General features: G+C 36.2%; 2 protein-coding genes across 2 annotated transcripts in view; both read left to right on the forward strand.

The window, feature by feature from the left end:
- The window catches only part of LOC136264094 (protein NLRC5-like), a 59,373-nt gene that overhangs the window by 16,294 nt on the left and 15,689 nt on the right, over window positions 1-27,390 (forward strand). The window lies entirely within an intron of this gene.
- On the forward strand, window positions 2,324-27,339 carry LOC136250114 (uncharacterized). The gene is made up of 7 exons (XM_066042283.1): window positions 2,324-2,443; window positions 4,899-5,025; window positions 19,131-19,376; window positions 21,946-22,515; window positions 25,457-25,747; window positions 25,894-26,229; window positions 26,854-27,339. Exons 2-7 carry the CDS (start codon window positions 4,932-4,934, stop codon window positions 27,150-27,152), a joined length of 1,836 nt encoding a protein of 611 aa, XP_065898355.1. The 5' UTR covers window positions 2,324-2,443; window positions 4,899-4,931; the 3' UTR covers window positions 27,153-27,339.

Below are 27,390 nucleotides of genomic sequence, written 5' to 3' on the forward strand. Positions count from 1 at the left end.
TATACTGTCTGCCTGCCTGCCTGCCTGCCTGCCTGCCTGCCTGCCTGCCTGCCTGCCTGCCTGCCTGCCTGCCTGCCTGCCTGCCTGCCTGCCTGCCTGCCTGCCTGCCTGCCTGCCTGCCTGCCTGCCTGCCTGCCTGCCTGCCTGCCTGCCTGCCTGCCTGCCTGCCTGCCTGCCTGCTGAAAATTAATTGTGATTTTTAAACTACGTGATTGTAATGTCAAGAGGGTGGGTTAAAAATAATGTGTTGCATCAGATGAGCTACGCCTGTTGTGAACAAAAAAACCTTTTCCAGTGAACGATACAAAGGACAAATGTAGGTATCTACCTCACTACGACTACCTGTCCAACTTCATCTTTCAAATTTGTATGAGGTAGGAGGACAGTGGAAATTAGTAATGTTAGGGTTAGGGTACATTAGAAATGCTAGAGGTTAGGGTACACAGCCATTGTATCATTTTGGATTTTGTGGCATCTTCTATCACCAAACTGAAGTTTAATTAGGTACCAATCTTTCTCCAAGTCTAGGCACACATTTTTGTTTAAACTGATTTTACATTCATGTATTTATAATACTAAAACAATAGCTTGTACATGCTCTACCCTTCTACGTATATGTAGACCCTCCAGAAATGTAAAAAATAATATGTGTAATGCTACTGATTAGCTCCAGTCTAACTATACAAGTACACTTAAAAAATTGGAATTTTCAACTAGAGTAGGGACCATAGCACATTGATAAAAAGTACTGAAACAAGTTCAAGTATATAGTGCACAATATTACAGTAAAACAATAAAAAGTGTTATATCTGTACTGAGCTCATACCATAATTGAAATGCACAGTAGGGATATAACACTTCTTATTGTTTTACTGTGTCATACACTACTCCAACTTGTTCAATACTTTTTATCGATGTGCTATGGTACCTACTCTAAAATTCCAAATTTTTTAGTGTACTTTTGTGTTAACTTTTTTTGTAAATAATTATTATGACTGATTGAACCTATGCATATCACATCTGAAATGGCACCGTGCACCCCAGCTATAATTATCATCTGAAAAGTGAAATATTCATTATGCTTCGTTGTCAGCTACGTATGTTCAAACCGTTACACAACATTTCGAATCAAGAACTGTTTGAAAAGCACTCATGCAATCCACGCATACCCAAAGAATGAAATGGTGCTGCGTGCCCCAGTTATATCAATTATTGTCTGAAAGTGAAGCTTCATTGCCAACTATATTCAACCCATTACACAGCAGTACGACAAGACTGTAACAACTGTTCAAAAATCACCTCTGCAATCAAAATAGCCATTATGAAAATATGGATGATTTCCGTTACGAAGGGAAGCCATTACATGCTACTGCCAAATCGACACTTTTTGTTGTCAGCAAAGGTGAATGGGACACAAAGGAGGACACTGGTAAGTCCCTGAAGAATGCATTGTTCTTACTGCAATATGCCAAAAGGCACCTCTCAGGCTGAAGCGACATCAAACAGTGAAAACATTAAGCCTGTAGTCTTAGCCATTATTGAGTTATGTTTGTCTGAAGGCATCAGTCAGTCAGTCAGGCAGTCGGTAGAAAATTCCATTAAATAATTAAAAAAGAATTCTGTAGCAACTTGTTGAGTGCATTTCGGGTTGATCTGAAAGCTTGTTTGGGCTTAGTTTTACCTAACTAATTCTGCTTCATCATTGTCTTGGAAAATTGAGGGTGGTTGTTATTTCATTGGCCACGCCCACTCCTTTGTGGTCCCTACTATACAGTACTATCGCATTGTATGACATGCACAGAATGGTTCAACTAACTCAGTTTCTGACAGTGTGCTGATGCTTCCATGACAATCTATTGAAAGAAACCATAACAATTGGGATTCATTCTGCACCTATATAAACAAAGAACTTGATTTTGTAATTTTTATTAACATTGAATAGCTATTTCTTTTTGGCAAAGTGTTTTGGCTTCTCCATTAATAAATATTCCATTAAGGCATGCTAATTTTGTTAAGCATTACTCCTAAAATATATAATTTTGGTCAAATCTTATTCTGAGGGGTTATAGAGAAGGGCTTACCCTTCAGTCACCCATCCTTACACTTTCCACTTTTTCTGTAACCTGTGCCATATACGTGTACAGCGTCAGAAGTTTTTTACTATATCTATTGAGTAACATCAAGAGTTAATAATACTCCACTATTATTAACTCTTGGTAACATACTTACAGTAATTTCTGTTTATCACAACAACAATTGGGTTTCACATTCACTAATAACTACATGCAGTATTTATCTTGAATAACATTTACATTTATTTATAATTATAGTGTATGCCAGCATAGTGTATAAAGTTTAACAATTGCTTGTTGTTTTCTGTTGCTACAGTATACTAGCAAAGTTAATGCTTGCAAATTGAATTCTAGTGCTTTCAACAAACAGGGTAAGCAGAATGTGTGTCAAATGCATTGTGTCAAATGCATACATGTATTTTGTATATAATTGTTAGCATAATAGAAATAGATATAAAGTAACATAAAATACTAAAGTTAGTATCATAATCCTGAAACCTTGTTCCTGGCAATATGAGCTGCTACAGCCAGTTAGCACATCCATAATATCTTAATTCTTAAATAAACAAATACTAGGACTTTTAAGAATAAAAATAGCAAAATGAGAGAGGTTGCCTATACCTGAAAGTATACTAGTGGATATTTAATTTCTATACCCATGACTGAATTAGTGAGTAAATGTCCACTGTAACCTCCCTTGTTTCACCAAACTTAATTATAAAATACCTAACCAATACTGCCAAGGCACCATAAAGGTATTGTCACTGAGGCCGGCTGCTGGTCAACATTTTTGCAAGCAGTTGCAAACCCAGGTGTGATCCCTATAATATACAGTACTATAATATACTGTACTATAATATACTGTATGATGCTGTACACCATTAATTTAATAACAGCTCAAACTTCCTTACAGCTATATATTGCTGATTCAATTGTTTAGATAAGATTTCTAGTGGGGAGCCTGCATGTTTACTATATATGTATAAATGCAATGGAATTCTACTTATAATGCTAGCAAAGTTCTTGGTGCTTTTGCCCACATATGTGAAATTTTGCCAGTATAACCAGCCTGTATGTAGAATTTTAAAGATGCAATGAGATCATTTGATTGCCTCTTTCTGTTGTGGTTTTGAGCACTTTAGGCTGTGATAAAAGTATCCTAGCATAAAAAGGACAATATCCAATTACAAGAGTTTTACTTATAAAGCATAGCTATTGGACCCAAAGAAAGCAAATGTGACCAGATCTGCATAGAGGGTTCCTATAGCCTTTCTAAACTGAGTGATCATAACTCCTCATGGGTTTTATCTATCACATTGGAATTGCTCCAAGCTGTAATGTTACACTACTATGTGACCACATTTCAAACTGCTATGTTCTTCAGGAAGTTACGAATTTCCAAGTACTATACATGCAATTGGAAAAGCTATAAACCTCTTTAACAAATAAAGATTAGTCTAAAACTGCACATTCTTGGTACAGCTTTCACTGTTTCTAGGCGTATTTTATTTACACTTAACAGAAATAACATTCTGAATTCCTGCATTAACATGCTTTATACTTAACATGTATAATAATGTAGCTCTTCATATCTACCTAGTGAGATTGTATTATAATTTGATGGAACTGTCATTTTTTTACTAAAACAGTCAAAGAAATGCTGATAGCTATACTCTAATATTAAACAATTACATCTCAAGCATAATCATGATTTAAAAGCATATATAAAAGTTCAACCATCCTTGTGGCATACTGTAGATTTCATTTGACAAAAACACAATTCAACTTATTAATATATAGCACTTTATGTTACCTAGCTTATATTATTCTGCATACATTTATACATAAGAATTGCATACAGAGCATAACTATTGTACAACAAAAGAGTCACATTAGCTATTTAGTTGTGATGCACGTTTTACTAAACATGTGAAGTTGAAGTTTCAATCAGTATTGTCTATAACTGAAAGAGAAAGTGGAGATACAAGTGTAAACATGTGTGTGTATGGAAAACTTACATTCACAGATCTCATAAAGTACATTGTTGGTCATGGTTAATATTTCACAAGTTGACAAGAGTGTTATACACATGTGTATATCTGTTTTCGAGTAAAGCACTGCTAAATATATTTTACCAATTTGAAAACCATGATTGTCAAGTATATAATAGAATGTGTATAGTGGTATAATGGTTATCCACTTTTGGTTACTATGCTGTACTGTAAGTGAAAATTTAAAACATAATTCAGACTCACTATGGGATGAGACACATACTCACATACAGTAGTATGTATTGAGTCATAGTTTATTGCATAATTTTAATATGCACACTTTTAATAAAAAGATCACAATCATTTACTCTATTAGCTGATATTATAAGCAATCTGGTATACTGTAGGTAAAAAATACTGAAAATTTAAAGTTTAAAATAATTTGCACTATGTGATAATCATACAGCAAACTGACCCATAACTTATTATGTGACCAGGGGTGCGAAAATAGGGCACGTGGGCACAAACTACACCCTGTCACATAACAAGTTGTATCTTGATACAGGAACAAAATATCTTCATTCTATAACTTGTATTAGAAAGCTAATAGCATGTTTAATATGTGGTGAAACTTTGTGGTCATTGCACAAGTACATAAAAAAAGTTATGAGTCATTAAAGTTTGAAAAAGTAGGTAAATTTTATGTACCCACATGCCCTTTTTCACAGGCATGGTCACATAAACAGTGTATAGCTTGTACCATACATTTAGTACATAGACCATAATAAAGTGTATGTAATTGGTTTTCCATAAATTAATACTATATTTCTTTCAGTTAAAATCCAAATAGTGAAACTAACTCATCATCATGGATAACACCATGACAAAATTAGATGTAATGAAGCAGCTCATCTTGCTACTGTTGGTTTGGCATACATTAGTTTGGAGTCTTCATGCTGAAGGTACAGTATACCTACTGTAGATTGTGTTTATGTTGTGTATAATACGTTACGTCTACAACATTTACAGTGAAGTTTAGAATATTAAACATCATGCTGAAAACACTGAAGGAAGGTCTAGAAATTTTGCTGAATGATTTATACTTAAAAGTAGAGCATGCCTGTGTTCAGCACTAATACCTTGTGCAGAGGGACACAATGCATTTACATTTATCATACAGTAAGATAGTACTATATAGTAGGGACCACAATGTGTAGGTGTGGTCCACAAAAAACATCACCCAAAACCAGCCCCAATTTTCCCTGATGACAATGAGGCAATATTGGTTAGGTAAAACTAAGCCCAGACAAGCTTTCAGATCAACCCAAAATGCTTTCAACAAGTTGCTATAGGATTAAAAAAAATTAAATGGAATTTTCTACAGATTAACTGATTCCTTCAGACAAGTAACTCGATAATGACTAAGGCTATGGGCTTCATTTTTTCACTATTCGGCATCACTTCGGCCCAAGAGGTGCCTTTTGGCATACCACAGTATGTATAATGCATTCTTCGTGGACTTACTAGTGTCCTCCTTTGTGTCCCATTCATCTTGGCTGACAGCGAATAAGGTGACAATTTGTTGGTACCATGTGATGACTTCCCTTCATAATGGAAATTGTCTGTATTTTTCATAGTGGTTACTTTGATTGCAGAGGTGCTTTTCAAACAGTTCTTGATTCATAATGCTGTGTAACGAGTTGAGCATACAGTAACTGACAACGAAGCATAGTGGATATTTCACTTTTCAGACGATAATTGGTAGCTGGGGCATGCGGCACCATTTCTTTTGATGCAGTATGCATGGGTTCACCAGTCACAATAATTTTATTTTTGCAAAAAAAGTTAACAGGTACACAAAAATTAGAATTTTCAACTAGTCTAAGAGTAGGGACCATAGCACATCGATAAAAAGTACTGAAACAAGCTGGAGTAGTGCACAATATTAAATCACAGTAAAAAAATAAGATTTTTGTATTATATCACTACTGTGCTCAAGATACCATAATAAGAGCATAGTAGGAGTACAAGGGAGGTCACCTACACTTGCAGAAGAACTAGTGGGCATTTAATCCCTACTTACCATGACTGAATTAGGAGTTAATTGTCTAATAGTATATTTGCAGGTGTAGGCAACCTTCAAATTCCTTGTTTCCCTAATTTTTTCCTATGATCCATAATCAAATTTAAAAATTCTTAATTTTTACTTATACTTGTTTGTTTACTTTTTGTAACATTATTATGGCTGGTGAACCCAAGCATACTGCATCAAAAGAACAGAGGTAATGTTTTTTACCGAACGCGCATCCCAAATATCAATATTACTGACTCGAAAGTGAAGTGTCTATTACGCTTCGCTTTCAACCATGTTCACACAGCACTACATATATATGAAGAACGGGTAGGAGAAGCGCCTCTGCAGTCACCATGAAAAATATGAACAATTCACGCGCCCGATTACTGAAGGCTTGAAAGTGAAATAGCCATTATGCTTCACTTTCAGCTATGTTCAGCCTGTTTCACAGCGCTACAAACAAAGAACAGTAGGAAAATCACCCCTGCAAACAATCCAGTCACCATGGGAAAAATGGACAATTCCCACAGGGAAGCCATCACGCTACTGCAAATGGACACCTTTGGCTGTCAGCAAAAAGAAATGGAGGACAAAGGTACATGTGAGTCCATGATGTGTAAATTGTATGTGCTATGATATGCCAAAAGGTACATCTCAGGACCAAGCAATGTCAAGCAGTGAAAAAATCAAGCCTGTAGCTAGCCTTATAATTAGCCGTTATCGGGTTACGCTTGTTTGGAGGCATTGGGCAGGTAAGCATGCATGCAGTTAGTCAGTCGGTAGAAAATTCCATTGAATAAATCTTTTTAAAAAAAATTGTAGCAATCTATTGGAAACATTTAGGGTCATACTGAAGGCACTTTTATACCTATCCAACACTGCCAAGGCACCAGGATGGTATTGTGAAGCTGGTCTTTGGGTGATACTTTTGGCCAGAAAAACTCAAAGTTCCATGATCCCTAATATACAGAACTGTCGTACTGTATGATATATTTTAAAATTATTAATTTTAAAAATTAAGTAGGGATCCAAGTGATAAAAAGTAGTGAAACTAGGCATTACAGCATAGCTTGGTGAAAAATCTCTACATTGGTTTGTGGTAGCAATTATTTTGTTCAATGCCAAAGTAGGGATTTTCCCACCATGCCGGCCATGCTGTATAATACTGTACCATCCTTCATGGCATATTATCACTTTGATCCCTACTTCATTTTTATTATTACAGTATTTTTAACTAATATTTTTTAATATACCAGTTTGTTTGGTTTTTTGTTATACGGCTATACACATGTGACTGTTCTATTAGGGTGACTGCTGTATTAGAGTATCTCAGGTTGGTCTTCCACCTACCATGGTGTGTGTCACTATTTCATATTTTTATGTGAATACAGCTTGACCAATGATAAGGGGTGTGGTCATTGTGATTGATTAACTAGATTTTTAAGCGATGTGATCTTCATGCTGGATCATTAGTAATCAACCAAGATCATTAATGGGTATGCCTCGAACCTATTGTGAAGTTAGATATCATAGATCATATATTCTTTGTACCCAAAAAAATATATATGATCTATGACTATGCAGATATCTACCAAGTGTAAGTGCTTCTTGTTTTCAATGTTGTATTTGATAAACTAATATTATTCCTTAATTAATGTAGCTTATTGTCATTATGTAAGATATATCTAGGTTGAATTTAAGGTATTTTAGGTGATGCATGTAACTTTTGGGGATCTCTACTTTATGGTACCAATGGCGGATCCAGGATGGAGCATTTGGGGAAAATTCCCCCCCCTCAAGAAATTGCATACAAGATCAAGATACTCTAATAGAGCAGTCAATTACTCTAATAAAGCAGTCATAATGTTCATGAGGCAGTGCAGCTTACTTATGAAGCTATAAATAGGATTTTATTTTACATAATATACGTGATATATAATATATTTGGTAAAGGATAACTAGCTATTATTGTTGTGACCTTTTTTTTTTTTTTTTGCTCTTCAACTTTTTTCAGCAAGGTCCCCCCCCCCCCTCTTTCCAGACTCTGGATCCGCCCCTGGGTACTACCATACTGTTTGATAACAACAGGCACTTGGCTGCATTTAAAATTCAAGTGGTTGTTCTACTAGAGTGTTTAATTATTCTATTGGGGTGTGTACGTTGATCGTTTTCATTAAGCAAATCGTTTATGATAGTATCTTCAAAACTGATATATGTTGTTTTGCAAAGACGTTTTTTTCACCTGTGTATATTATTTTGCGACAGACTATATATTCGTGCCGCTATTGGACATGGTACATTATTGGCTTTTGGTACTGTTTGTATATCAGCAAAAAATTATATTAAGGAATGTTTACATCAGCATAGCAATAAAAAACTGCTTAGTCAGCAGTATGAAAATGCAAATGAATTTATATCATTAATGATACTAGCTACAGTATTTAAATTTAATAGTTTATGGAATTTGTCTTTTATTAGGCCACTCCAAATAAATTCTCTGTTTCCCGTCCTGGACTCAGGCATATTTGCATGCGGGCGGTCGGTCCATTTCCATTATTTCATTATAAGATTGGCTAGCTATTCAAGCCATTATTTGCCTAGCACAGCCAAAAAAGCTGCATAAAAACATGCTTAAGCTTGTTCCTTCCTTTGTAAGTTGCAAAAATAACTCAAACGTGAAATTTGTGCTGACTTGATAGCACTGCTGACACGTGAGCTGACACTGTTTTTACCTAGCCTATCAGTATGCAAGAATAACCGGAAAATAATGGAAGAATACGGAATAATGGAATATTTAGAGCTTATTTATTTATTTATTTATTGATTAGCAAACACCCAACAGGGTTTTTACGCTAATGTACAAGGTACGTACACATAAGTGCCTAGTTTAAGTTACAATAACATAAGTGCCTATAATTTAAGTTACAATAATGATTAGTACTAAGTTACAATAAGTGCTAAGTTACAATAGGTGCTAGGTTACAACTAGTGCTAAATTACAGTAAGTGGTAAGTTACAATAAGTGCTAGAATTACAATGAGTACTAAATTACAGTGAGTGCTAAGTTACAATAAATACAATAAGTGCTAAATTACAGTTATAAAGTAGGAGTAGTTGATTGTTTAAATGTTTCAAGATCAATGGTAGATAGATTTGGGATACATAGATCGTTCCAATGGGGAATAGTTCTGGGTAGGAATGAATAGAGATACGTGTTTACTGAAGATTGTATATGATTAAATTTCTGATCATGATGGGCTCTGGTAGCAGTTTGATTTAATGATGGCAGACAGCGATTTGGGACCAATAATAAATGATTAACTATCTTGTACAATAGGATGAGGCGTGCTTGCTTTCTGCGTTCTTGTAAAGATGGCCAATTTAATTCAGCTGGCAGTAACCAGATGCGGGCGGTGGACGGGAAACAGAGAATTTATTTGGAGTGGCCTTAAATGATGGTCAAAATTATGCAGAGTATCACAAATACTTTAGAACAACCTAATAGAACATTTAAAATGATTTCACAAAGAAAATACCATTGTGCAAGCGGAATTGAACTTCTCGTCCTATTCACTGCTATCAATCCACCATTGTGCCAAACATTCTGCCATATAAATTGCTTAAAATTGAAATTCTACCCTGAGCCATAAACATCAATTCTTTATTCAATTTGGTGCTTTTCAAATATCATTCTTCTTATTAGCTATGTGTAGCCATAGCAGGTATTTTTAATTAGCTACAAACTTGATGCTTTGATCAAACATTAATTCTAGTAAATTTAAACATCGTTAAAGTTGACAAGGCTATGACATCTTGGGGAAGGTAGGGGGGCTGTGCAGACTCCCTGCTAACCAGAGATTCTACAGTGTACTTGATCAAATTCCACAATATAATTTTTTTGTGCAAACGCTATACCTTATACTTGTACATTGAATATGCTATACTGCAAAAGAATTCAGCACCCATAAAATTGTGTAAAGCATTGCAGAAGGAGGGAAGGGGTTTGGTGGACTACAGCTCTTTAAACTTTATTATAGAGGGACTTTAAATTTGTAGATTGAATAGACCAGTCAACCACTCTAATAGAACATATATAAGCACGTAGTCAAATTGGCAATTAGATGCATTTAAGAATATATACGTATTTTTGCATATAGAGTTCTTGATCAATATAAATAACTAAACTACGTGTGTTTCCTAGCACTTTTTAATGCTAAAAACTGATGATCATTTCCTTTTAACATGACTGACTATATATTATGTTTTTTCAATAAAGCTCGTGAACTTAAAAATTGCTACCAAAATCAACCTCAAAAGATTGAATTTTCAACATTTTCCAATGGTGGCATGCCCCCAGAATCCCTCCCCCAGTATAACATGTTGTACTATTTGTATCAAAAGGTTACTTAGCTTTGCTGCACCCTTGTTAGCTAAAATCCCAGATCTACCCTTGCATAATACTAAATTGTTTGAAATTTAGGACTTATAATATCAAGAAGTGTTGGATGAAACGATATAATATTGATTGTTCATTATCTTAATCCAATTTACGCCAGCAAATTCACTGAATACATTAGATACATATATTATATCTTATCAAAAACAGCCAAGCTGTAAAAAAAGGTGCGGCCCCCAAAAAGGCCATGGTGAAAAAAGATGTGAAATCCAAGGTGGCGGCCAAGAAATGGCTGTGATGGTAGGTTAATGGTTACATTTTAATAACGACAATTCAGGTGAATTTTGTGCCTCTTGATCTTGGCACCAAATTCACCTGAATTGTCGTTATTAAAATGTAACCATTAACCTACCATCACAGCCATTTCTTGGCCGCCATCTTGGATTTCACATCTTTTTTCACCATGGCCTTTTTGGGGGCCGCACCTTTTTTTACAGCTTGGCTGTTTTTGATAAGATATCACTTCTTTTTGTATTTGTATACTGCAAAGCCGGCCTATGGCTGGCTTTGGGGCTTCTTTAACCCATGTGTTTTTTTTCTTTACTACAGGAAGAAGAAAAGAACTTAAAGAATTTTAGTACTTCAATTATTTTTGATTTTATTAGTAATTATACAAATTATATACATATATTTATTACATGCCCATTATGCCCCACAGGATATTTTTTTGCAGCTGATCTCTCTACTGGGTGACTTGAAATGTAGCTGAACTATATACAGGATGGTTTCTTTGTAGCTGAACTCTCTACAAGGTAACCTCTTCTAGCTGGTCTCTCTACAGGGTATTTTGTTTCTAGCTGAACTCTCTACAGGTGATTTGTTTGCAGCTAAACTCTCTACATGGTGGTGTCTTTGTAGCCGAACTCTCTACATGATGGTTTCTTTGTAGCTGAACTCTCTATAAGGTGACTTCGTCTAGCTGAACTCTCAATAGGGTGATTTTTTTGTAGCTAAACTCTCTGCAGGGTGATTTGTTTGCAGCTGAACTGTCTACATGATGGTTTCTTTGTAGCTGAACTCTCTACAAGGTGACTTCGTCCAGCTGATCTCTCTACGGGGTGATTTGTTTCTAGCTGAACTCTCTACAGGTGATTTGTTTGCAGCTAAACTCTCTACATGGTGGTTTCTTTGTAGCTGAACTCCCTACATGATGGTTTCTTTGTAGCTGAACTCTCTACAAGGTAACTTCTTCTCTACAGGGTGATTTGTTGTAGTTGAATTCTCTACAAGGTGGTTTGTATGAGGCTGAACTCTCTACATGGCGGTTTCTTTGTAGCTGAACTCTCTACAGAGTGATTTGTTTGCAGCTGAACTCTCTACATGATGGTTTCTTTGTAACTGAACACTCTACAAGGTGACTTCTTCTAGCTTATCTTTCTACAGGGTGAATTGTTGTAGCTGAACTATCTACAAGGTAACGTCTTCTAGCTGATCTCTATACAAGGTGATTTGTTTGTAGTTGAATTCTGTACAGGTGGTTTCTTTGTAGCTGAACTCTGTACATGATGGTTTCTTTGTAGCTGAACTCTTTACAAGGTGACTTCTTCTAGCTGAACTCTCTACGGGGTAATTTCTTTGTAGCTGAACTCTCTATATGATGGTTTCTTTGTAACTGAACTCTCTACTAGGTAACTTCTTCTAGCTGATCTTTCTACAGGGTGATTTGTTTGTAGCTGATCTCTCTACAAGTTGATTTGTGTGTAGCTGATCTCTCTGCAGGTTGATTTGTTTGTTGCCGATCTCTCTACAGGTAATCTGTTTGTAGCTGAACTGTCTAAAAGGTGATTTGTTTGTAGCTGATCTCTCTGCAGGTTGATTTGTTTTAGCTGAACTCTCTACAGGGTGATTTATTTGTAGCTGAACTCCTTACATTGTGTGTAGTTTCTAGCTGATCTCTCTACAGGGTGATTTGTTTGTAGCTGATCTCTCTACAAGTTGATTTGTGTGTAGCTGATCTCTCTGCAGGTTGATTTGTTTGTTGCCGATCTCTCTACAGGTAATCTGTTTGTAGCTGAACTGTCTAAAAGGTGATTTGTTTGTAGCTGATCTCTCTGCAGGTTGATTTGTTTTAGCTGAACTCTCTACAGGGTGATTTATTTGTAGCTGAACTCCTTACATTGTGTGTAGTTTCTAGCTGATCTCTCTACAGGGTGATTTGTTTGTAGCTGATCTCTCTACAAGTTGATTTGTGTGTAGCTGATCTCTCTGCAGGTTGATTTGTTTGTAGCCGATCTCTCTATAGGGTAATTTGTTTGTAGCTGAACTCTCTATAAGGTGATTTGTTTGTAGTTGATCTCTCTGCAGGTTGATTTGTTTTAGCTGAACTCTCTACAGGGTGATTTGTTTGTAGCTGAACTCCTTACATTGTGTGTAGTTTCTAGCTGATCTCCCTACAGGGTGATTTGTTTGTAGCTGATCTCTCTACAAGTTGATTTGTGTGTAGCTGATCTCCCTGCAGGTTGATTTGTTTGTAGCCGATCTCTCTACAGGTAATCTGTTTGTAGCTGAACTGTCTATAAGGTGATTTGTTTGTAGCTGATCTCTCTGCAGGTTGATTTGTTTTAGCTGAACTCTCTACAGGGTGATTGCTTGTAGCTGAACTCCTTACATTGTGTCTAGTTTCTAGTTGATGTCTCTACAGGGTGATTTTTTGTAGCTGAACTCTCTACAGGGTGATTTGTTTCTAGCTTATCTCTCTACAGGTAGATTTGTGTTGATTTGTTCATTGCTGATCGCTCTAAAGGTTGATTTGTTGCAGCTGAACACCCTGTAAAGTGTTTTGTTTGTAGCTGATCACTCTAAAGGGTAATTTGTTTGTAGCTGAACTCTCTCCACAATGACTTGTGTGTAGCTGAATTCTGTGTAACTGAATGCTCTAGAGAGTGACTTAATTGTAGCTGAATTCTCTACACAGTGCATGATTTGTTTATAGCTGAACTTTCTTCAGTGTGACTTGTAATGTTTTGAATCTCTATAGTGATATATTTGCTTAACTCTCCACATGGTGACTGTCTTCTTGCTGAACTGTCTATAAGATTAACTGTTTGCAGCTGAACTCCCTACAGAATAACTTGTGATGTAATAAAATTCTATAATGGAATAAATAAATTAGCCGAATGCTCTATTAGGGTGACTGTTCTATTAGAGTATCTCGATCTCGCATTTGCTACACGGAGTTGGCTTTCGAATCATAACTCAGTGGTTTGTAATCCGATTCTTCTGTACTACTGCAAGGACTTTCTATGAAGATTATTCCAGCTATACACCGATTTTCAGCTCATTGCTCTAAGCGGTTTGCCTAGTAGGCGTGAAAACGAATACTTTTTTATTCATAAAAATCGATCGCGTAATTGTGACACAGGTTGGGTTTTGTGTCATATCTCCGTGGTCTTTATCTCGATTCCTTTCAAACCACCAAAAGGCACTCCTACGATGGTTACTCCATCTACATAGCAATTTTCAACTCATTCCATGAAGCGGTTTATCCTGTAGGCGTGACAACAAATCGATCTTGTTTTACGCGAATAATCGGTCATAACTCCTGCACCATTCATCGGATTTGTACCAAATTTGATGCTAGGATTCGCCTTTGGACTCCCTTTCTGTGTGCCAAAGTTCAAGGCGATCGGAGTATGCGTTTGCTTGTTATAGCAATTTTTGCAAGTGTGCGAAAAGACGAAGAAGAAGAAGAAAAAAAAAACGAAGAAAAAAAAACCGAAACTTTGGCAGCTCGTATCTCGGAAATGGCTGGAGCGATTTCCTTCAAATTTGGAATGTAGACTCCCTTGGCTGGCGGGCAACTGTGTAGCAAATTTGGTTCCAATCAGATAAGTGATTACCGAGATACAAATGTGTGAAAACGACGTTTTCGTTCTTCCTGTCAATATACTCACGATGTGGCGCGCCGGCTTCTTAGGCCGCACGACACACTACCGTGTGTCTTGAACCAATTACGAATTTTAAAAGTACAGTCAACCTTCGGTTATCTGAATCCTTTGTTCTCATGCAATGATAAAAGTGATAACTGAAGCCCATGCATTTATATACAAAGCTCTGTTGAAATACTCTAATAGAACAGTCATTTCCAATTGCAGATAAACGAGGGTACTGATAAGTGAGGGCTGGATAACCGAGGGTCTACTGTTACAGTACTGTATGGCTTTTTAAATTACTGCATTAGTAGTAAGAAAATTCATTTCAAAGTAATACTGTGTGAAATTCTTTTGTGTGCTGCAAGTGCAATCCTATATATTCTAACAGTAGAATCAAGACACACGGTAGTGTGTCGTGCGGCCCAAGAAGCCGGCGTGCCACCCGTGAGTATATTAACAGGAAGAAAGAAAACGCAATTTTCACACCTATGCAGCTCTGTGATCCCTTATCCGATTGGAACCAAATTTGCTAGAGAGGTGCCGGCCAGCAAGGAGAGTCTACACACCAAATTGGAAGAAAATCGCTCCAGCCATTTCCGAGATACGAGCGAACAAAAATTCGTTTTAATTTCTTGGGTTTTTTCTTCTACTTCTTCATTTCGCAAAATCCGCCATAAAACACGAATGCGTGCTCGGAGTGGGCTGAAATTTGGCACACTTAAAGGGCTCATTAAGGCGGATCTCTGTACCAACTTTGGTAGGAATCCGATGAACATTCACGGAGTTATGATCGATTATTTGCGTAAAATAAGGTCGAAGGTCTGTCACGCCTACAGGGTAAACTCCTTTGAGGAATCAGTTGAAAATTGCTATGTAGATGGAGCAACCATCGTAGGAGTGCCTTTTTGTGGTTTGAAAGGAATCGGGATAAAGACCATGGAGATATGACACAAAACCCGACCTGTGTCAAAATTACGCGATCGATTTTTATGAATAAAAATACTATTAGTTTTCGTGTCTATCAGGAAAACCGCTTAGAGCAATGAGCTGAAAATCTGTGTGTAGCTGGAATAATCATCATAGAAAGTCCTTGCAGTAGTACAGAAGAATCGGATTACAAACCACTGAGTTATGATTCGAAACGCAACTACGTGTAGCAAATGCGAGATCGAGATACTCTAATAGAACAGTCACCCTAATAAAGCATTCAGCTGCATTTATAACTTACACAATTATATTACATTGCATAGGGAATTCAGCTACAAACAAGTTACCCTGTAGTCAGATCAGCTAGAAGAAGGTACCTAATAGAGAGTTCAGCTACAAAGAAACCATCATGTAGAGAGTTCAGCTCAAACAAATTGCCCTGTAGAGAGATCAGCTATAGAAGAAGTTACCTTGTAGAGAGTTCAGTTACAAAGAATAACCTGTAGAGAGTTCAGCTAGGAACAAGTCACCCTGTTCAGAGATCAGCTAGGAACAAGTCACCCTGTACAGAGATCAGCTACAAACAAATCACCCTGTAGAAAGATCAGCTAGAAGAAGTTACCTTGTAGAGAGTTCAGCTACAAACAAATCACCCTGTAGAGAGTACAGCTAAAAACAAGTCACCCTGTAGAGAGATCAGCTAGAAACAAGTCACCCTGTAGAGAGTTCAGCTAGAAGTTACATTGTAGATAGTATTATTATTTTATTATTATAGTTCAGCTACAAAGAAACTACCATGTAGAGAGTTCAGCTGCAAACAAACCGCCCTGTAGAAAATTCAGCTACAAACAAACCACCCTGTAGAGAGTTCAGCTACAAACAAGTCACCCTGTAGAGAGATCAGCTAGAAACAAGTCATCCGGTAGAGAGATCAGCTAGAAGGATAACCTTGTAGAGATGTCAGCTACAAAGAAATCACCCTACTTCATCTTTTCTTCTTCCTGTGGTAAAGAAAAAATGATAGGTTAAAAAAAGCCCTAAAGTCGGCCATAGGCCGGCTTTGGGGTATACAAATACAAAAAGAAGTGAAATCTAATCCAAAACAGCCAAGTTGTAAAAAAAGTGCGGCCCTCAGACAGGCTATGGTGAAAAAAGATGTGAAATCCAAGGTGGCGGCCAAGAAATGGCTGTGATGGTAGGTTAATGGTAAAAAATTTAATAATGACAATTCAGGTGAATTTTGTGCCAAGACCAAGCGGCACCAAATTCACCTGAATTGTCGTTATTAAAATATTTACATAAAACACGAATGCGTACTCGGATAGGGCTGAAATTTGGCACACTTGAAGGGCTCATTAAGGCGGATCTCAGTACCAACTTTGGTAGGAATCCGATGAACATACACGGAGTTATGACCGATTATGTGCGTAAAATAAGGTCGAAGGTCTGTCACGCCTACAGGGTAAACCCCTTGGAGGAATGAGTTGAAAATTTATATGTAGATGGAGTAACCATCGTAGGAGTGCCTTTTTGTGGTTTGAAAGGAATTGAGATAAAGACCATGGAGATATGACACAAAATCCAACCTGTGTCAAAATTACGCGATCGATATTTATGAATAAAAAAACTATTAGTTTTCACATCTACCAGGCAAACCGCTTAGAGCAATGATCTAAAAATCAGTGTGTAGCTGGAATAATCATCATAGAAACCTCTTGCAGTAGTACAGAAGAATCGGATTACAAACCACTGAGTTATGATTCGAAAGGCAACTACGTGTAGCAAATGCGAGATCGAGATACTCTAATAGAACAGTCACCCTAATAGAGCATTCAGCTACGTTTATAACTTACTCCATTACAGAATTATATTACATTGCAGGATATTCTGTACGGAATTCAGCTACAAACAGTTAATCTGATAGACAATTCAGCTACATGCAAGTCACCCTGTAGAGAGTTCATCTAGAAACAAGTCACCCTGTATCAGCTAGAAGAAGTCACTTTGTAGAGTTCAGCTACAAAGAAACCATCATGTAGAGAGTTCAGCTGCAAACCAATCACAACTCAGCTACAAACAAAGCCCTGTAAAAAGATCAGCTAGAAGAAGTTACCTTGTAGAGAGTTCAGCTACAAAGAAATCACCATGTAGAGAGTTAAGCTGCAAACAAATCACCCAGTAGAAAGTTCAGCTATGAACAGATCACCCTGTTGAGAGTTCAGTTAGAAACAAGTAATCCTGTAGAGAGATCAGCTAGAAGTATCACCTTGTAGAAAGTTCAGCTACAAACAAATCATATGTAGAGAGTTCAGCTATGAACAGATCACCCTGTTGAGAGTTCAGTTAGAAACAAGTCATCCTGTAGAGAGATCACCTAGAAGGATCACCTTGTAGAGAGTTCAGCTACAAACAAATCATATGTAGAGAGTTCAGCTATGAACAGATCACCCTGTTGAGAGTTCAGTTAGAAACAAGTCATCCTGTAGAGAGATCACCTAGAAGGATCACCTTGTAGAGAGTTCAGCTACAAACAAATCACCTGTAGAGAGTTCAGCTACAAACAAATCGCCCTGTAGATAGATCAGCTAGAAGAAGTTACCTTGTAGGGAGTTCAGCTACAAAGAAATCACCCTGTAGAGAGTTCAGCTACAAAGAAATAATCATGTAGAGAGTTCAGCTGCAAACAAATCATCCTGTAGAGAGTTCAGCTATGAAAAGATCACACTGTAGAGAGTTCAGCTAGAAGAAGTCACCTTTTAGAGAGTTCAGCTACAAAGCAACCACCATGTAGAGAGTTCAGCTGCAAACACATCACCCTGTAGAGAATTCAGCTACAAACAAATCGTCCTGTAGAGAGACCAGCTAGAAACAAGTCACCCTGTAGACAGATTAGCTAGAAGAAGTTACCTTGTAGAGAGTTCAGCTGCAAACAAATCACCCTGTAGAGAATTCAACTACAAACAGATAACCCTGCAGAGAGTTCAGCTAGAGTCAAGTCACCCTGTAGAGAGAATCCTGTAAAGAGTTCATCTACGTACAAGCAGATCACCCTGTAGAGATTTCAGCTACATTTCAAGTCACCCAGTAGAGAGATCAGCTGCAAATTATCCTGTGGGGATTAATTGACATGTAATAAATATATGCTGTCTTTTTATATTGTGAACTCTTGATATATGCATTATATATATAATTTGTACATTTACTGATAAAATCAGAATGAGTTAAAGTGTTTATAAAATCTGCTTCATCTTTTTCTTTTTCCTGTGGTAAAGAAAAATATATAGGTTAAAAAGCCCCAGGCCAGCTTTGGGGTGTACAAATACAAAAAGAAGTGAAATCTAATCAAAAACAGCCAAGCTGTAAAAAAAAGGAGTGCGGCCCTTGAAAAGGCTATGGTGAAAAAAAGATGTGAAATCCAAGGTGGCGGCCAAGAAATGGCTGTGATGGTAGGTTAATGGTAAAAATTTTAATAACGACAATTCAGGTGAATTTTGTGCCAATTGACCAAGCGGCACCAAATTCACCTGAATTGTTGTTATTAAAATTTTTACCATTAACCTACCATCACAGCCATTTCTTGGCCGCCACCTTGGATTTCACATCTTTTTTCACCATAGCCTTTTCAAGGGCCGCACTCCTTTTTTTACAGCTTGGCTGTTTTTGATTAGATATATATATATACGTACATAATGCTTTGACAGATTTTGTATTATTTTACATGATACATGTATATTGCAGCAGGCTTTAGTTGCCAAGCAAGTTCAACTGAAACTGAACCATTTTTAATATTCATCAACATCACTGAAATCAACAGGGTAAACATTGATGGAACTAATTATCAGACTATAGTTACAGGATTGCATAATGGACTTGCCATTGACTATGACTACTACAATGACTGGATATACTGGACAGATGTGAACTTGGGACAGATTAGAACTACACCTTTGAGCACTGGAGATCCAGTACTTACCCTTGTATCAGGTACTATTATACATAATGTATATTGTTGTGCATAGCAATGATTGTCATTGGTTTGCAGTTATTATAGTGTAATTCAATTATAATATTATATGTCACGAAACAAGAACATTTTTCATGCACTATGCCACTATCTCCTTAGGTTTTCATTGTGTGAAATAGCATTGACTGTTTGTATAAAATTCTATTCACACAAGGGCAGATTTAGGGGGGGGGGGGAGGGTGCTTGGGGCATTGAAGCACCCCCCTCCTAAATTTTAGAATGAGCAAGCTAGGAAGCTCAGGTGCAGTTACATTTTATACGCATGTATGGGCAATGAAAAGAGCAAGGGAATAGCTAATCGTATCCAAGAATTACTAAGAGGGGTTCAAAATTATACTTTTGGAGTAAGTCTTACCTTAAAAGTTGCTAAATCCGAAATACTCTAATAGAACAGTCAACTACTCTAATAGAACATCCATCATTAAAACTATAATTTTCAAGAAGTTACCAGAGTGTAAGTTGAAATTAAGCCTATTCTTCTAGACCTGTACACTGCTACCCTCACCATTGTACCAAACATCCTGCCACATACCAGGTAAAAGATTTATATCTTTAATGTGCTATAAATTGTATAAACATCATTAATTGAAAATCCATTCTGAAAAATAACCTTTTCTGTCAAATAGTTTAATTTTTTTTAGGCTCTGCTACAAACTTGATTCTTGGGTTGAAATGCTTCTCTTGCAAATAAAACAGTAGTCTTATATAATAATGAATTTCTTAGCTTTTATAAAGTTCACAAGGCTGCAACATCTGAGAGCGGTTCATTTTTGTTTCCCTTACTTGATCAAATCCCATGCTACATTTGTATAAATCTAGCAGCTTTGGAGTTTGCACTATCAAATCCCTTGAAGCTCAACTTTAAGCTTAAATGATACTGCAGCATTCATGTTGTCATGATCATTGTGTGTTAAAAGGGGGTTAGTTGTGGCTAAAAGCTAGTTGTATTTGTAGACTAGTTGTAAAACAATTATAATGATGAATGGATCCATCATTTTAAGTTAAGATTGAAATAGCAACCTGCACTTCAGAACAGTGGCTACATATGAAGATACAGTAGATCCAATCCTTTTTTTTAAATATTCTCCTTGATCTTACATTCAATTAACTATACACTCTTTATTCTCTTTGACAAGCCACTATTATACATTTTCTTAAAATCCAATAACAAGAAACAGCGTATAGTTCTGTTTTTTAATTTAAATTACTTCCAACTGAACTCATTCAAATTAAAATTACTTCCAACTGAACTCATTTATCTTGTACCCAGATTTGGCTAAAAATAGCTTCTAGATTCAGTCTTGTGATAGCCAGTTTCCAAAAATTTCCAGGGGGTCCGGAAGTATATATGCCACCAGATCTAGAGCCCTCCCTAGCTAGAGAATTATATACAGCTGATAAGGACCCGCCGATTATGCTGGCATAATTATGAGCATAATAGATGCCTGAAAGCATTGAGCATAATGCTAGCATAATAGGTAGAATATTTGTGTAATAGTATGAATTCTTGCTTATTAAAATAGCTATCACAGAAAGATCGATATACTCTAATAGAACAGTCAGTAACTCTAATAGAACAATCACATAGCTGACTGTTCTATTAGAGTATATCGATCTTTTCTGTGATATGCATTTTGACAAGTAAGTTTGTGTTTCAGCCACTTATTATATTTATCCATAAACTGTAAATTATTAGTAGAGTATGAGAACTGAGGCATAAATAATTGGGCATAATTTGAGCATAATAGATAAGTATTGAGCATAAATTTAAGCATAATAGGTAAATTTTTGAGCAGTGCAGCATAGCATAATAGGTAAAATTATGAGCATAATCGGCGGGTCCCTAACAGCTGAGTGCACATGCACTCCACACACTGGTGAGTCAGTCTACTTGCCCTCTCCACTCCCACTTACCCTCTCTACTGTTTGGACAGCTAGTGTAGTTTGAGCCATGAGACTGTAAATTATGCTATACTTCAAAACGCTAAATTTGATCATGTGCAGCTAATACCCATATGTTTCCACTACTAGTTCTTTAAGATGTTAGTCTAAGATTGAATTTTAGCTACATGGCTGCACCCTTTAGTTATATTGACATGCTGTATGGGGAATAATGGTATCACATAAACAAAGTGACATCATTTTTCACTCAAAAGTACTACCAAATTCAATCTCAATAGGCCAAATTTGCAAAAAATTTTCCTGTGGGGGCATGCCCCCAGACCCCCCTACATGAGTGTGCTTCTCACACTAGTTGCATCAACTTTCTTGCTCATATATAAATGTCCATGTTAGCATCCCCCCCCCTTCTGAAATCCTAGATCCACCCCTGCCACACAGTGGTACTATGTAACTAGCCACTTAAAATTGTGCAAAGTGCACATTGACATAATTTTAGAACTACTTCATCATTGCATACAGATCTACTGTTAGAGTACTTTATTTTGGATTTTCCATGCTTTAATATTAAACTTGTTTAATTGATAACAATTGAAAGTTTAATACACATATGTCTCTGTTTTTTTGAAGGACTGAATACACCAGATGGTTTAGCTATTGACTGGGTAAATAACAAATTATATTGGACTGATACTGGGACGAACACTTTAGAACAGTCAGACCTTTATGGATACTCTAGGAGGGTATTTCTTAATGACACAGATGAGCCAAGAGGAATTGCTCTAGACCCTCTGAATGATGCTCTGTATATGACTAACTGGGGAACAAATCCTCGTATTGAAAAGATGCACCTAGATGGTAGTGGCAGACAAACCATCATCACACAAAACTTGGTGTGGCCAAATGCTGTAACTATTGACTTCACTGAGCCTGCACTTTACTGGGCAGATGCTTGGACTGATATTATTGCCAGAGGAGATCTGGATGGAAACAATATTGTCATTTTGTTACGTGGAACAGATAGCTATCACTTTTTTTCTATAACTGTATATGGTGACTACCTGTACTGGACTGATTGGTCTCTTAATTCTGTTGAAAGAATCAATAAACACACTGGATTTGGGCGTGCCACAATAATCAGCGGACTTTCAAGACCAACTGGAATACATGCGTATCCTAGTAGACTACTGAACAGTGGAGGTAGGACTTGTAATATGACATGATCTTTGTACATACATTAATTAATCAACACCTACAGCAATCGTTAACAACAAATGGTAATTTGAGTGTGTGTATGTGTGTGGTATAATTATTTCAAATTACAGTGAGTTATTACATATAAAGAACAAACATTTAAACAAGTAAAGAAAATTAGAAATGTGAACTTCAATATGAAGGAAATCTGCATCATATTTTAAGAAAGATTTACATTCCACAGTAGTCTTCTGTTAACTGAGTCTGATTAAATGATATGTACCTGTAAATTTTGATTTTTGTGTTCTATTAAAATAGTTTGCTGTAAATCCAGTAATCTACATAAGAATTCTTTGAATATTTTATTTATAGAACAACAGACTCAACAGTTTTGGATTTTCAGTGCAGTGTACACCTAGAAAGATCTACTGTAAAACTTGCATTGCTATAGATCTGTTTCTTCTTACGAGAAGGATTTAAAGTAGGTATAAGTAGAAGTCGCTATTTTGAATTCTGCAATGAGAAAAATTTTCATATTTTGAATGTTTGTTCTATTAATATATCTAATTCATGCTCTTGTTACCCATACTCGGCTTTAGCTTCATACTGTAACTCCAATCTTTGAGGTACAGTAGTTACTGTATTATAGTGATAGTTTACTTATCCATAGGCAGATTTTCAAGTTATTTACAGTGGCTTATCCTGAATGCTTGACAAAAAGTAATTCATGTAAAACAAGTTGTGAAAAATCAAAGGTGTCAGCTAAGAATGGCTGCAATGATGTTATGTCAATCAATTTTAGTAAAGCACCCTGGCCATTATTAAAATTGATTGACATTAACATTATTGCAGCCACATTTCTTGGCTGTCACCTTAGATTTCACATCTTTCCACCTAGGCTTTTGAAGGACACACCCTCTTCATATAGTATAGTCTTCTTTGCATTGGTTTCACTTCTTTTTTATATTTTAAATATTCCAAAGCCACTAATAAACTGGATTTGGGATCCTGATACTGTAACTGTTGTAAAATTTATCAGATTTACACCTAGACTAGTGTACATGTGGACGTGGTTAGTAAATTCATCTTCGGCTTCCTATATGCATATTTGTACCAAACATTAAGGCAATTGAATGAGTGTTTATGCTTTATAGCGACTTTTATTTGTAAAACATGAAGAAACAAAGAAAAACAAGTTGATGTTGTCCTACTACTAAAATTCAAACACCCATGTGAACAAAATTCTATCCCTATAGCTAATAGCAGAATAGATGGCAGTCCTCCACTAACTGTATATCATATCACTGATAAAGTATATAAAATTTTTATTAACAACTGCTACACTGCCTCTTTGAATAGTGTGACAGTTTTATTAGAGTGATTGACTGCTCTTTTAGAGTATCTCAATCTCACACCTCACCAAAAAATTTTTTGGTAAGGCACAGGCCCACCTAGGTCCACCCCTATGTATGCCACTGTATTATTATACCTTCTTTATTGCACCATACATAATACTGTAGTTTGTGTATGATGTTAATTTCTTGTGTAAATTCTCCAAAAAAGCCTCTCTGATTTTGCATGCACCATTTCACAAAAGTAAGGAAGTAAGGGTCTGGTATGCTAGTCTAACGAAATATACCCCCATTCCTTCAGATTACGTACTAAATGTGCTACTGTAGCTCTCAAAGTGGTACTTAATAATATATTTTCTAATTGAAAAGAGAAAAGGTGCCCCCTTTGAGGGAGTGCTTCATTCAAAGGCCCTATTTGAGGAGAAGGTCACCCTCTTCAAGGGAGCACTTACTACCTCAAATTGATAAGTGCCACTTCCAAGGTATTGTATCACAAAACTATTGCCATGCTTTGTAGAGTAGAGTTGTACTAGATTGCTGGCATTATACCAATAATCAAAAAGCCACATTTAATTAGTGCATATTTGGTATGCTACATCAAAAGAATGAGTATTGACTGCCGTAACGATGTTGAAAAAAATTAAGGAAGTTTTTTTGATACCAAATTATAGTTATTAATGTAGAGCTTTCAAGTAGGGAGAGAACCTCTGTTAAACTCCTGGCTTATGTGAATGTTTTGCCGCATAATGAAAGCTACAGCTACTTTTAATAGTAGAGAATCATCCAGCACCTTTAAATAATTATGTTCCAAATAGCAAGTTCACTGTTGGAACCACAGTTTGTCTGCTGTACTTAACCGTATCTTCAGATACTCATTTCACCTACAGAAGAATAAAACTGACCTCTGCTTGTTGGAAGTTTAATGCAGGCTCTATACAACCTTAATTCATTGTTAATGTAAAGTGAATACCCCAAAATACACATATTTCAGGAATCAGCCTGACTTTCTTGGCCACATAACACTGTTGTGCATGTTTACACTTCAGCTGGTTGTAATACATAATTATGCTGCAAATTGTACTGTATTATTATACTGTACATGCTATACAAAAATTATAGACATAAAATTCCAGTCTGTCTAGGCCTGAGTCAAATATGCTCAAATTTTCACCCATTCTGCTCTTTCAGTGTTCCTATTATGCTTGCATTATGCTCCTAAGTTAGTAAACATTTTTTACAATTATCTTGGAATATTTTAATCAGTGAATGCTCTATTAGAGCATTTCAATACAAAGTGCCTGTTCTATTAGAAAGTATTGATCTAAGGAGCTATGTACAATGCATTTTGGATGCTCTATTGCAGTTTGTAGTTTCCAATGACTGCTCTTTTATGGGGTATTGGTCTATTTTCATGGAATTAAGCTCCATAGTTTGAAAATATCCACCTAGTGTGCTAGGACATAGCACTCCAACCTATTAATATGCTTTTTATTATGCTGGCATATTTGACACTGGCCTAAGTGTGTCTCAGTAATATATATATATATATATATATATATATATAATGATTATTGCAGTATTTGCTTGGTATTCAGGTGTGACCCACCTTACCAACACAACTTACAATTCAAGTATAATAACAGTCACATGGGATCCTGCTAGTAGTCCTAATTGTGGAGAAGTATTATATTACCAAGTTGTGATATCGTTTGATGAACATATTGACATACCAAATGATATTGTTAATGCTACTTGTTTAACTACTACATTCCTTGATCTGAGGAGTAACACAAACTATACCATCACAGTGGCTGCTGTGAATAGGGATGGAATTGGAATGGGTGCTAGCATTACAGTGAAAACTGCTGCAACAGAAGTAATTGCAGGTGACTAAATGTCTACAAATGGCATAGATATGATTACAATCTTATATGTTTTGTATTTTCATGTTATAATCACAAAAGTAGGGTACTACAGCTAATGCACACACTGCAATCTAGCTAGTCGAGTATGTATAATTATATCAATTCAGGTGTTACTCATCTCATCAACACAACTTACAGACCAGACTTGATCATGGTCACATGGGATCCTGCTAGTAGTCCTTATTGTGGAGAAGTGTTATATTACAAAGTTGTGATATCATCTGATGAACATGTTAACATACCAAATGATATTGTTAATGTTACTTGTTTAACTGCCACATTCCTTGGTCTGAGGAGTAACACAACCTATACTATCACAGTAGCTGCTATTAACAAGGCTGCAGTTGGAATGGGTGTTAGCGTTATTGTGAATACAGCAGCAGATATGATCACAGAGTCTTATTCAAACAGGAAATCGCAAGTTACAAATAAAACTAGAATTGGTATGCTATTATTTAAAAAAAATTACTCTACATGACACATGCATGTATATCACTGCATCCATGGCTAATAATAATGCTCTTTACAAAGTACATAAGATTTCCTGTTCTATATCACTAGGATTTCCTGAGGTGAGTTGCTAAGCTAGGGGCAACTATTAAGCTAGAAAATGTGGCAACTGGTTAATACAACTAGCAGAGCATGCTTAATCTAGGGGATCTGGGGGCATCGTCTCCTAAGAAATTTTAGCAAGTTTATCATGCTGAGATCAAATTCGGCAATAATTTTGACTGAAGCTTATTGGATAAGCATTGTGGGCCACTTTAACTATTATTTTCTAATGTTCATCCATTCTATAGCTACATAATTCTGTGGTTTTCTACCTTGTGCTTCATCCATGCATTTATTCATTTCTGTATACATGCCTCAAAATAAAATTCAATCTTCCTTGCTCAAGAGTTCATTATATGTATACATGTACTGTTGCTAGGTCCCTAGCAATCATGATGTATTAATTTTGCATTAATTGTGTTATGAATTATACTTTATGTACACTGCACTATAATGTACAGTAACCCATAATATGTACAAATGTATGTACTATACATCACTCATTTATCATGTAGGTGATAAAGACAACAAACCATCAACAGGAGCAGTAGTTGCTATCAGTATAGTGGTCACATTTATTATCACAATTGTTGTTACTACACTGATCACTATCATCATTACCAGGATGTACTATAAACATCATTGTAAGCACAAGGAGAGTGTCAAAGAAAACAATAATGATGCTCATTATCCTGACAATGACTTTGTTCAAATGAATCAGTGTGACCAGAAAGGCATAGATTGTGACGGTTATATTATCCCTCAGGGAAATAGCTCTGGGGACTGTGGCCAAATTTATGAGATTGTTAATTAAACAAGTTATACTGTACATGTACTGTACTATATTGGTTACACATGTACTGTATGTCACAAGGTACAGTAGTTTAAAAATATTTGGCTTTTATGTTCCATCCATAAAATAATGCATTGTAACAATAGTGCAGATGCCCAATACTCGTAAGCACATGTAAATTTAATACATTTCATATAGTTTATAATAATTGGTGTTGTAATAATTAAAGTATATTTAATATGTGATCTAATCTGCAAGC

Source organism: Dysidea avara, chromosome 1 (assembly GCF_963678975.1).
Source record: "Dysidea avara chromosome 1, odDysAvar1.4, whole genome shotgun sequence".
Classification (NCBI taxonomy): Eukaryota; Metazoa; Porifera; class Demospongiae; order Dictyoceratida; family Dysideidae; genus Dysidea; species Dysidea avara.

Coding starts and splice junctions, on each gene's coding strand:
- LOC136250114 (XM_066042283.1), top strand. CDS start 4,932: ATGGATAACACCATGACAAAATTAGATGTAATGAAGCAGCTCATCTTG. Junction 19,377..21,945: donor AGTACTTACCCTTGTATCAG/GTACTATTATAC, acceptor GTTTTTTTGAAG/GACTGAATACACCAGATGGT. Junction 25,748..25,893: donor TGCAACAGAAGTAATTGCAG/GTGACTAAATGT, acceptor ATATCAATTCAG/GTGTTACTCATCTCATCAAC.